The sequence below is a fragment of the Cynocephalus volans genome, chromosome 8 (genome assembly GCF_027409185.1).
Source record: "Cynocephalus volans isolate mCynVol1 chromosome 8, mCynVol1.pri, whole genome shotgun sequence".
NCBI classification, from domain to species: domain Eukaryota; kingdom Metazoa; phylum Chordata; class Mammalia; order Dermoptera; family Cynocephalidae; genus Cynocephalus; species Cynocephalus volans.
In genome coordinates this window covers 100,386,688-100,398,896 of record NC_084467.1, presented here as the reverse complement: position 1 = coordinate 100,398,896, position 12,209 = coordinate 100,386,688, and the positions used below count along the sequence as shown (strand labels likewise).

Here is a 12,209-nt window from a genome sequence, read left to right as displayed (position 1 = left end):
CTTAAGAAGAGATGATTTAGGAAAAAAAAAAACAAACCCCAAAACCCCCAAAAACCTTGATTTGAAAAAGATAATGTAAGAACTATGGGTAGAATTAGGGCCAAAAGAAAATGTATTTATTTATATTTGAGATAGGAAAGACCTAACCCAACCATCTTTTCCTGTTAGAAGCCAAAGCATTCCCCTAAAAAGTTTATTCAAAAGGCAGAACTATTTTTGGCATATCAAGCAGGTGGTTGGTTCTAAAGCCCAATAATATACACTACTTTCTTTTCTCTACTCAAAATAGGACTTTTTCTTATTTAAATGTATGAATTACGCTTGCTTTCTCATGGTGGAGCTCTATTCAGTTGATAATTTTCATTTATCATTCTCTAAGCTCCAAAATGACATCAACATTCAATACATTTGTAAGCTGCTTTTAGTAAAAATTTAATCTTTCTTTCAACCTAAGAGAAATATGGTGAGTTGAAAGTAAAATAGATTCCTGATGTCATATTTTTAAGATAACTACTGAACCAAAACACTAATTATTTTATTTGAACGGAATATAAATATGTACATCAATTAAGCCATCAGACACAGTGTAAAGACATAGTTGGGTTCTGAATATCAGAACACTGGGAAGAAAAAGGCAAGTTTTAGAAAGTGTAAGGTCTTTCTAGTAGATCTTAAATGTTCAGCAGAATGCAAACAATATCTTAAACTATAAAAACATATATTTAAAGTATTATTATTACTATTCTCTTTTCAGCATATACTTTATGCAATGCACTATGGAGAATGCCAATGTGAGTCAGGTATAGTCTATCCTGAGAATAGTTTATTGTGGGTCTATTTTCCCCCTACTGAAGGGGAGACAAAGTGTACAAAGAAAGTGGTAAAAGTTGGCTAAGCATAAAACAAATAGGCTTAGGGTTCTAAATTGTGGGCTCCCCACCAGATAAGTACAGGCAATGTTACAAAGGTGTATCCAGTTGTGGGGATGGGAGAGTAGCCCTTATATTAAAGGGTTTTGAACATTCCTAGAATACTGAATGCAATTTTGCTTGTTGTATCTTAAGAAAGATATAATTAGGATGGTCATAAATGTATTGTCCACTTTTGAGAATAAAAGAGGACACTATTAATAATTATGAAGGGACAACAGGAATATGCTGGGTTAGTCCTGGGCCGACTAAGACATATAGTCACCCTTAATGTACAGAGTATTAGAGGGATATGCTTATCCCAATTCTTCAAATTCTATATTGGCAAAAGAATGGGAGAAACATTTCCCATTTCTCTAAGCCCCCTCACTTTCTTCCTCAAGGAAAAAAGAATGTCATATCTGACTGGTGAATTTTACAGAATGAACTCTATATGCTGGGACTCTTGGGTTTTCTGGCTGTTTTGGATGCCAGCCTGCCTACAAAGGTGCATTCTAGTCTGTTCTCCCCCATGCTTTCCTAATGTGAGGAGGCCTGCAGTTGAACACAGAGGCCAGAGACTGAGTGCTTAAGTCTGCCTCCTGTAGGGGTAAATATCAGTAAGCCGAAATAGATGCAGGGCTAAAGCCACATTTACTCATCAGCTGGCATTCTGACTTCATCTGTCTACTGTGTCTTATTTCTCTGTTGATTACAAACTAATAAATAAAGACAGACTTATTATGTATTACCCTTCCCCCAAGCCTTATAGAGATTTAAAAATATTTCCAAGAAGGGTGACCAAAATAATCTTGAAGGACAGTGTAGCTTCTTTCCCTTCCCTTCTTTCCTCTGCCCCCTTCTCCCTCCTTCCCTCCCTCTTTTCATTTCCTCCTTCTGTCCTTTCTTCCCTCTTTCCCTGCTTCCAAACATTTAACTATTGAAGGGATATACAGATGAAGAAGACAAAAGCATTGCTCTTAGAGAGTGTGGTATCTATTAACAATGCAATATAAGTGCTACAACAGAGATGTGTCACATGGTACTATGGAGTGCAGATGGAAGAACACCTAATTCTGACATGGAAGAGAATGACAGAGGAGGCTACCAAAAAAAAAAAAAAAAATCATACTTCAGGTTTCAGGTACAAGCCAAGTGGACACAGGGAACAAAGGTGGTTCCTGGCAGAAGAAATGGGTAAATGGCAAAGGCAAAGACAAAGATATGTCAGATTACATGAAAATACTTTGAAAAAGAAATATAAAATATGGTTCGATTATAAAAAAAATCCTTAATACTTTTCCAAGGAGTCTGAACTTTACAAGGGAGAGAGAGCAAGAAAGTTAGCTATATAACAATTAACTTAGTGGTATTAGGCATTGTCTCCAAGATTTTTTGATCATGTAGCCCAAAGATAAATATATTTACTCATAATTATATATACTACTCTACTAATATGTATATAATAAAAGCATACACAAAAATAGATATTTAAAAAGGAGATGACTAAATAATTATCACTATTCTACCTCAACGTGATTGAAAAAAGCTCATATGAGGTATATGAAGAGTGTCACCTCTGCCATTTTCTTACTATTAGCCTGGGCTTGCATAATTGTATATCTTCAATCAGCAGTATCTTTGCAGAAATCTTTTAAAATGACATGTCCATTTTGTGTGGGTTAATTTAAAAACAACGTAACAGTCTATAAATCCACTTAACTAGACACGAGTAAATTGGAAAACTTCACAGTGTCCTTGACAAAAGAGCAAGGGTATCACACCCATTCCTTCCTCAAGACCCTCTGGCTAGTGCATGTGATAATCTGACCTATGGAATGAGGAAGAATGCCATTACCAATCTGTATATAAGATAGTAGTGAAGCTTAGTTCATCTCTTTTTTTTTTTTTCAGTAATAACATTGTAAAAAATAAATTCCAATATTTTCTTCCTGTACACCAATAGGTAGTTCAAGTAACACTATTTTAGAGACCACTGGCATAAAGAATGTATTAGAGGAGGAGAAGTAACTGGAGTCAAGACCAAGAATAATCCAAGTGTGTGGTGATTAGGGGAATGAAGAGGAAGATATAATATAAAAGAAAAAGTGTGGATAGGGAAAGGATGGACGGATGGATACCTATGTGAAAAAACAAATGTAGCAAAGTGTTAATTGCAATATCTCAGTGGTGGGCATATGTATGTTCACTGTAAAATTCTTCCAATTTTTCCACATGTTAAAATTTTTTGTAATAATATATTGGCAAATATAGAAAAAAGAAAAAGCAACAGGGCCTGAAGATGGTATAGAGAATAGAGCAAGAAGAAGGAGAAAGCAAACATAATTGTAAGGATTTTGGCCCAGATGATTATGAGGATGGTACCTATGACAGAAAGAGGGACAGGGTGGTATTAGGAGAAAAATGTCAAACTTAGTTTTAAATATGTTTGTTTGAAGTGCTAGTAGGACATCAAAAACAAAGGCTCAAAAGCAATAAGGAACACAGAAATATAATTCAGAACAGAGGACATACTAGTAATTTGGATAAGTGGGCCAGCTACAGTAAATTGATAGTTAAAGCTGTGAAAATAAATACACAAAAGAAAACGGGAAAAGAGAGAACTGAACTGAAACAATTAGGGGGCAGGAAAAGGAATGGAGAAGAGCAGAAGAGAAGTGCCCTGGAAGACTAGTATCACATCCACAATCTAAAAAGTCAAACTCTACAGTATTATATTCTAGTTTGCCTTTACGATGGCTGATTTCACCATAAGAAGGAACCTACTGTTGAAAGCCTTCCTTATAGGTGGCATGGTATAAAAAAAATATTTTTAAAATGGTTTCTTGAGGTATAATTTAAATACAATAAAATGCACAGCTCTTCAATGCTCTTTCAATGATTAGAAAAGTCAATACAAGTATTTGTTCAATTATAAAAAACAGTTTCTGGCTACTGGATGCACATGCATAATTGCCATCCCAAACAAGATGGAGAATATACTCAGCATTTCAGAGAATTATCCGCTTTACCCCACTTCCATTCTCCCCCGTCATTTTCTGATTTCTATCACCATAGATTAGTTTTACCTGTTCTTAGACTTTAAATAATGGATAATTGGGCACCTGTTCTTTTGTGTCTGGCTTCTTTTATTCAACATGTTTCTCAGATTCATCCAGATTACTGAGTGTTATCAATAGTTTTTCTTTATTATTGATGAGTAGAATTTCATTGCATGAATATACCACAAATTGTTTATTCACTTTCATAGTGACAGATATTTGGGAAGTTAGGTATTAGGAATAAGGTTGCCATGATCATTCCTGTAAAGTCTTTTGGGGGACATATGTTTTCATTTCTCTTGAAAGAGTACCTCACAGGAACTGCCAGAAGTTCTCCAAAATGTTCATATAATTTTACATCCCCACCAACAACAAATGAAAGTTCCAGTACACTAAAATCTTACCAATCTTTGGTATTGTCAGTGTATTTGACTTTAGTCCTTATTATGGATGTGGAGGGTATCTCACTGCAGTGATGACTAATGATTAACAACTTTTGTTCTTATTGACTATTCTTTTACCTTCTGTTAAGTGTGCAAGTCCTCTGGCTATTTTAAAAAACAACTTTATTGAGATATGATTTACATACTATAAAATTCACCTGTTTTAAGCATACAATTTAATGATTTTTAATAATTTACTGAGTTGTGCAACCATCGCCACACTTTAGTTTGAGAACATTTCTATCACCCCAAGAAGATCTCTATTCCCATCCTTAGCCCTAGGCGACCACTAAACTATTTTTTGTTTTCACAGATTTGCCTATTTTGGGTATTTCATATAAATAGAATCATTTGATATCTGGTCTTTTGTGTCTAGCTTCTTTCACTTACCATAATGTTTTTGAGGTTCATGCGTGTTGTAGCATGTATAGTTTTTCATTTCTTTTTATGGATGAATAGCATTCCACCGTAGGGTTATACCATATTTTATTTATCCATTTACTGGTTACTGAACATTTGGGTTATTTCCACTTTTTGTCTATTATGAATAGTGCTGCTATGAATATATGCATGCAAATCTTTGTGCAGACCTATGTTTTCAGGGTAGATACATAGGACTGAAATTAAATTGCCTATTTAAATATTTTGCCCATTTAAAAAATTTAGTTGTTTGTCCATTAAACTGTAAACAATTCTTAATATATTCTGGATATAATTCTTTTGTCAGATATATATTGCAAAGTCTGTGACTTCATCTATTCATTTTCTTAGTGGTGCCTTTTGATGAACAGAACTTTAAAATTTTTATCAAGTACAAAATATCAATTTTTTCTTCCATGGTTCACACTTTTTATGGCCTTTGTAAGAAATCTTTGCCCAAAGTCATGAAGATACTCTCCTATATTTTCATCTAAAAGCTTTAGGGTTCTAACTTTATGTTTACGTCTTTGATCCATCTAAAATTAATTCTTGTGTATGGAGTGAGGTATAGTTGAGGTTCATTTTCCCATATGAACATCCAGTTGTTCCAGCACCATTTGTTAAAGACATTTTCCTTTCTTCATTGAATTGACTTAATTAAAAATAAAGTGACCATATACAAGGGTTCTCCAAAAAGTTCATGGAAAGATTCTTATTATCTTTCAGTTCCCCTTTTCCACAAACTTTTTGAAGTATCCTCGTACATGTGCATCTATTTCTAGACTGTCTATTGTTCTACTGATCTGACAATCCTTATGCCAATACCACAGAGTCTTGATTACTGTAGCTTTAGAGTAAGTCTTCAAATCTGGTAGCCTATGTCCAACTTCGTCTTTTTTAAAGACCGATTGGCTAACTAAAGCCTTTGAATTTCCATATATATTTTAGAATTGGCTTGTCAATTTCTTCAAAATAGCCCATTAGGATTTTGATTGGGACTGTATTAAATCTAGATATCAACTTACGGAGAATAGACATTATTAAAAATATTGTCATCTAATCTATGAACACAGTATATCTAGTCAATTATTTTAAGTCTTCATTAATTTCTTTCAATGACGTTTTATAGTTTTCAGTGTTGAGGACCTGCACATCTTTCAGTAGATTGGATCCAAAGTATCTAATTATTTTAATGCCATTATAAATAGAATTTTAAACAATTCCATTTTCCAATTGTTTGTTCCTAGAAAAACTTTTAATATATCATGTTGAACAAAACGTGTGGAAATTCTGTTTAATTTTTTTTTTTATAGAGTGGAATTCAATATAAGGACAACTATAATGACCTCACTCTAAGCCACTAATTTTTACCAATTAATAAATAATTTCTCATTAGTGATACAAAATAAATGCAAATTTTATTCATCGCACCCTATGTTCACGAAGAAGACATAGCAAACATTTTTGGATGGAATAAATTCTATACTTATTTACCAAACTATACTATTAATTAAAACCTATAATACATAATAAGTCAGATAAGCATTATTATCTAACGGTTCTTAGAGAAATCATTTTTTCTCTAAGCATTAAAAAATGTGTGCGGGGGCCGAGCCTGTGGCGCACTTGGTAGAGTGCTGCGCTGGGAGCGCGGCACGCTCCCGCCGCGGGTTCGGATCCTATATAAGAATGACTGGTGCACTCACTGGCTGAGTGCCGGTCACGAGAAAAAAAAAAAAAAAAAAAAAAAAAAAAAAAAAAATGTGTGCGGGGGCATATTAAAGACTTCTATTGAGCTTCTACTGCTCCTCTAAATGAGTAAGGAATAGAAAGGTACTAGAATATTTATCCTAGTGTATACTAAATTGAATATTTTTTGAAGGCTCAACAGATATGATAAGGCTACCTTATCATGGTTGACATTATGCCTAATTTATTGAATATTTATTTGGAATTTTAAAAGGTTGTCTTTAGAACATATGTCAAAAAAAGGGCAAATTTATTTTTATTAAGATTTTTAAAAAAAATTGTATAACCCTCAAAAAGAGAGAAATGAAATCTCTCATAAAACTAGATGTAATGACATAATTACCAGTCAGTTGATTATGATATCCACCCACTACTTATGTGCTTATGCACATTATGGTTTGTTTAGGGTTTTGGAAAACTCATTATCTAAGCAAGAAGAGTAAGGAGGAATTAAGAGAATAAGCATGCTATAAAAGTTTCCTGAATCTCTACCTCCATCTTCACAGTCTTCAGGGGCTTTGGCTTTCTTACAAAGACGAGGATCCAACCACGTGGTCGTCTTGGTATTGTGGCTGTAGAATAAAGATTTCAATTAGAAACAGTAGAGGAAAAAAAAAAAAAAAAAAGGAGAAAAGTATTTCAAAAGCAAAAATTAAAAGTGACTAAAAGGTATGTTTGAGCATTTATCTCCTACAGGCTACATTTGGTATGCCTCAGATTCATTAAATCCTATCATTCTCACTCTGTTACTTCAAAATTGCCATAAAAGAAAGGGTGATGATGCTAGAGGTATTAATTTGAGAATGCAGACTTTAAAGAAGGGCAAAAATGCCAAGTATAGACTTTTTTTTTTTTAGCAGCTGGCTGGTACGGGCTAAGTACAAACTAACAGACACTTATTTAAATAGTCGAAAACGTTTCAAAAGTGAGCACATAGTCACATACTGTGCATTATCTATCCCCCCCCCCCAAAAAAACCTGCATTGAAGGCTTTGCATGCTAGTTGAATTCCTTCCTCCCTCCCTTAAAAAAGTACTATATTTCTTGAGTGCCTATGATATGTAGATACTATGTTGAGGGCTGGGAATAAAGAGACAGAGAGAGCCCTTCCCTCATAGAGACTCTGCAGAATAAAAAAAAATAAAGTTTTAAAGTGGCTGTTTCTGCAACATGCAAATAAAAATCACAGGTACAGTTAAACTCCACTCTATAAAACTAAGTTTCCATCAGCATGGACTACATAGAAAAAAAAAGGCAGAACAAAAATATCCCACCCCTGTCCCTTTTTATGAAGTAGGCCAAAGACATTTTGAGAGAGCAATGTCTGTTTAATTTCATTATAGATCACAGTCAGCTTCAGACCAGGTCACCATGCAATGACCTACAACAAAACTCCTACACTGCTGAGTAGATAAACACTGTTAGTTTAAGTATCTGAAATACAAGAATATGAAAGAAATAAAAAGTCATGGAAGAAAAAACATAGGAGGACAACAAAATGTAAATTAAAGACATTACTTAAGTACTACAAGGACAACAATTAATGTGAATAAGTTATCTTTCCTCAGTGTCTTTAACAAGAGATAAGCCCACTAATCTCTACCTTGATCATTCTTGGAAATAAAGCCAATCATTTCAGGGAACTAATCAGATTTTCTATACCTTTTCTAATCCCTGTATTACTTACAGGGAGAGCTATGAAGCCACTGCCAGGTATGACACCAATTGGTAGACCATAGTAGAAACACTTTTTTTTGTATGCTGAATAATGGGTAATCTGTGTAGGGAAAACTGAAATTGTTTCTAGAATTTCAGTTTTAAAAAAGTCTGTCTTGGGCCGAGCCTGTGGCGCACTTGGTAGAGTGCTGCGCTGGGAGCGCGGCGACGCTCCCGCCGCGGGTTCGGATCCTATATAGGACTGACCGGTGCACTCACTGGCTGAGTGCCGGTCACGAAAAAACGACAAAAAAAAAAAAAAAAAAAAAAAAAGTCTGTCTTACCCATTCTGTCAGAGAGATAATCTCCACAAACTAAAACTAGTTAAATTAACTTTAACAAGACAAAAGGGATCAGGACCCAAAGAGGCCTAGGAGCACGGTTAGAAAACAAAAACATAGAAATACCTTGCTAAACCGAACTCAAAATTGCTACTTGAGAATAACTTAACTTTGGTTCTAATGATCCAAAATCTTTTCACTCAGTTGATTGTTTCTTTTGCTGTCCAGAACTTTTAAGTCTGATGTAGTCCCATTTGTCTGCTTTTGCTTTTGTTGCCTGTTCTTTTAATGCCATATCCAAAAGTCCTTGCCAAATCCAATGTCATGAAGCTTTTCCCCCTAGGAGTTCTATAGCTTTAGGTCTTCGGTTTAGGTCTTTAATCCACTTAATATCTAACTATAAAGACATTTATTTTATAATTCTTTTCCCCCTATAATTTACTAACTTATTCCTGTTATCAGACTCAATGTCTTATAATCTGTTTCTAAAGATATTTTAGTCACTTCTAGTGACTCTACACCTTACTGTGGTGTTGGTGTTTAGTACTAAATTTAGCATGAAAGTCAAAATATAAATTACCCTTGAAACATCCCTTAAATTGTCTACAAAGAAGAGGACTCTTATACTTGGTTCTGTGTAATCCTGGTTACTAATGTTTATTCAGATATTTAACATAATCAATAATGTACCATATATGGCAAAAAAAAAAAAAAAAAAACCCCACCATACAAGCAAAATCTATGACTTTTAAATACTAGAATCCTATTTGGTACAGTAAGATACTGAGTCTATGGGAAGGATGTGAAATTGGGAACATTTGAGAAAACAGATTCAAGTCCTCTATGCCTAATTCATTTCTGAGTATATATTTCTTGAGCGTAGCACCCAGCCCTTAATATTTTAACTGTTATTTAGTTGTTATATTCTGTAACTTCACACATTAATTTCTACCTCTGAGCAAAGTACTTTAAAGATTACAGCTACATGATAATATAAAAGTTCTTCATAATGAAACTTCCAATTATTTGCATAATATTCTCAAGTGCAAAGAATATACAATTTTAGTTTGATCTAATACTTGTGCCATTCAGTATCTCTATAAATATTAATAGTGCTTTTCTAAAAAAATAGTTTTGTTTTCTGTGAACTTACATTGTACCAGTTACTCTGAGGACCAGTGATATTTTCCTCCTATATTATTTAACTATATTACCTGAATACATTAAACCCAAACTCTAGGATTGAAAAGTGGATAACAATGTTCCTCCCCCATGATGATAATTCTTGAAACACTCATTAAGTTGGACAATCTACCTAAGTTAAAAAAAAAAAAAAAAAAAAGGAAAGCAAAACATCCTATATTCCTTACATTTTTCATCATTAGTGATGCATCTGTTTTTAATCCTCTTGCTTTTATAAAACCAGAGGTCAAATACATTATTCCACTATCCAAGTCAAATAAAAATTAAATGTCATCCAGGGAAATAATCAGATTAGGAATCAATTGTCTCTTGAATGAAAAATATTTTTAAAGAAAAAGAAATGAAAACCTTGTGAAATAGGCACATGTCGAAAATTGAATTAAAAAATTTTAGACAATCCTCACAGTGACAGGCATGTTAGAAGAGATACAGATGTTTGCTTACTCAATGAAATAGATCATCCCAGTGTCAGTGTAGGCCATTTCCCAGTTTTTGGGCAGTGGTTCCAGAGTCTCGTCTCTCATCATATAATTTCTAAAGTCCATGGAGCTATTTGTTTGATTGTAACTTGGAATGGTCTTCATCCAGTCAGATGACTCAGAATGCCTCTCTCTGTTTTCTGTCATTGTTCAAAACAGAACGGTATGAAAAGTAGGTAAAGTTACATTCTTCAAACAGCCCTTTTCATTTCTAACAAAATGCCAAATACAATTATGCAAATTTCCTTGTGTATCACTTCCACATTTTGCTATAAATTTTGATGTAACAAATAAACATATTCAATTTTTTTCATTTACTAATTGATATTAACCCTATATAGAAACTCTGATGCTTATCTGGGAAAGAGGCAAAAAAACAACACTAGAATCAATTTAGTATAAATCCTAACAGCATTAGCAGCTGTGTGTCAGGCTCTATTTTAAGCACTTTACATATATTAACTCATAATCCTCACAACAGACCCTGTGAGTACCTATCATTACTATTCCCATTATATCGATTGAGAAACCTAAGGCACAAAGAGGTTAAAGTAACTTAGACAAGGTTACACAGCCAGTAAAGTGCAAAGCCAGGATATGAACCTAAGTGGTTCATGCTCTTAACTGCTATACTAAGCTGTCTTGTACACGTTCAACGTAAGTCTTTAAATAATACTAATTTTAAAAAATCACACTTAATAGACTTCCTGCTATTAAACATAATTCTCTGTATGGTAATATTAAAAGCCTTTTAGAGTCCCAAAGCCCATAATGTACCTGGGAATACTAAAATTTGCTCACTGTCCTGTTAGTCCACAATCCATGCACTTAAACCTTGTTTCTAGATCTTAAAAGATACTACATAATATATCACTGTAACAACTCCAAACTGCAGGCAATGCCTCAGAATCAGAGAATATGAGAAGAGGCCTTAGATATTAGATGTCATTCCCTGTAATACTTCAACTCCAACCAAGTCCTACAGTCCATTAATCCCTACTACTTACTACCTTTCACTGCTCCTCACCCTCTACTCATGTCCCCATTGCCCTGCTTATCCTTAAATTCCATGATCAACCACTATTATCACTCCCTTATAAACACTCCTGAGTCCTTTGTCCCAACCTAACTGCACCGTACCAGCCTGTCAAAACCATAACTCTGTTTAAATCCTACTCTCCACTACTCCATGCCACTCCATACAGCTTGAACACAGGCAATGCTAACTAGCTCAACTTAATATCATGATCACCAACCTCAAGTGGGAATTTAATGATGCACAACAATCATAGTAAATTTCTTTAGTCCATTCACTCTGACACTCTCCTAGATAACTATTTCATACTTTCTTTCTCTTTAAATCATTTACTACTTTACCCTTATCCCTAATCTCATTTGATAACCTCATTTCCTATTTCACTGAGAAAACAGAAGCAAGCAGAAGAGAACTTCCACAAACTCCTACCATCACATCTACACAGCACCTGTGCCCATTTACCCCACCATCTGTTACTATGGAAGAACTGTCTGTAGTCTTAGCTAAGGCTAACCTCCAATTATAAATTATATCTCATCCCCGTTTGCCTACAACAATTCTCTCACCCTCCTTCCTACATCACCAATCTTCCCTATCTATTAGATCACATCCACTCACATAAAAACATGTTATTTCTCCATTCTTTAAAAAGAAAATAAACAATTCTTTCTCCTCTAGCAACCATCCCTTTCTCTCCTCTTTACACCAAACCACCTTGAAAGAGTTCATACTTGCTACCTCCACGTCCACTCTTCAAATTTTCTCTGGCCCTCACTCCAGCAAGACTTTTGAACTCCCATCAATAAAACTGTTCTTATCAAGGTCGCCAGTAACCTCTAAATCGCTAGACCCAATGATCAATTCTCAGTTCCCATCTTACTTGAGCTATCAGCAGCATCTGACATAGTTGAT

General features: G+C 34.4%; 1 protein-coding gene across 2 annotated transcripts in view; it reads right to left on the bottom strand.

The window, feature by feature from the left end:
- Positions 1-12,209, bottom strand: part of MAGI3 (membrane associated guanylate kinase, WW and PDZ domain containing 3) — a 260,239-nt gene that overhangs the window by 54,600 nt on the left and 193,430 nt on the right. For both annotated transcript variants that reach the window (XM_063104426.1, XM_063104427.1), the window contains exons 5-6: positions 10,227-10,401; positions 7,075-7,154 (exon numbers count right to left, since the gene is read on the bottom strand). In XM_063104426.1, coding sequence (XP_062960496.1) covers positions 7,075-7,154; positions 10,227-10,401 — 255 coding nt within the window. The remainder of the gene's footprint in view (positions 1-7,074; positions 7,155-10,226; positions 10,402-12,209) is intronic.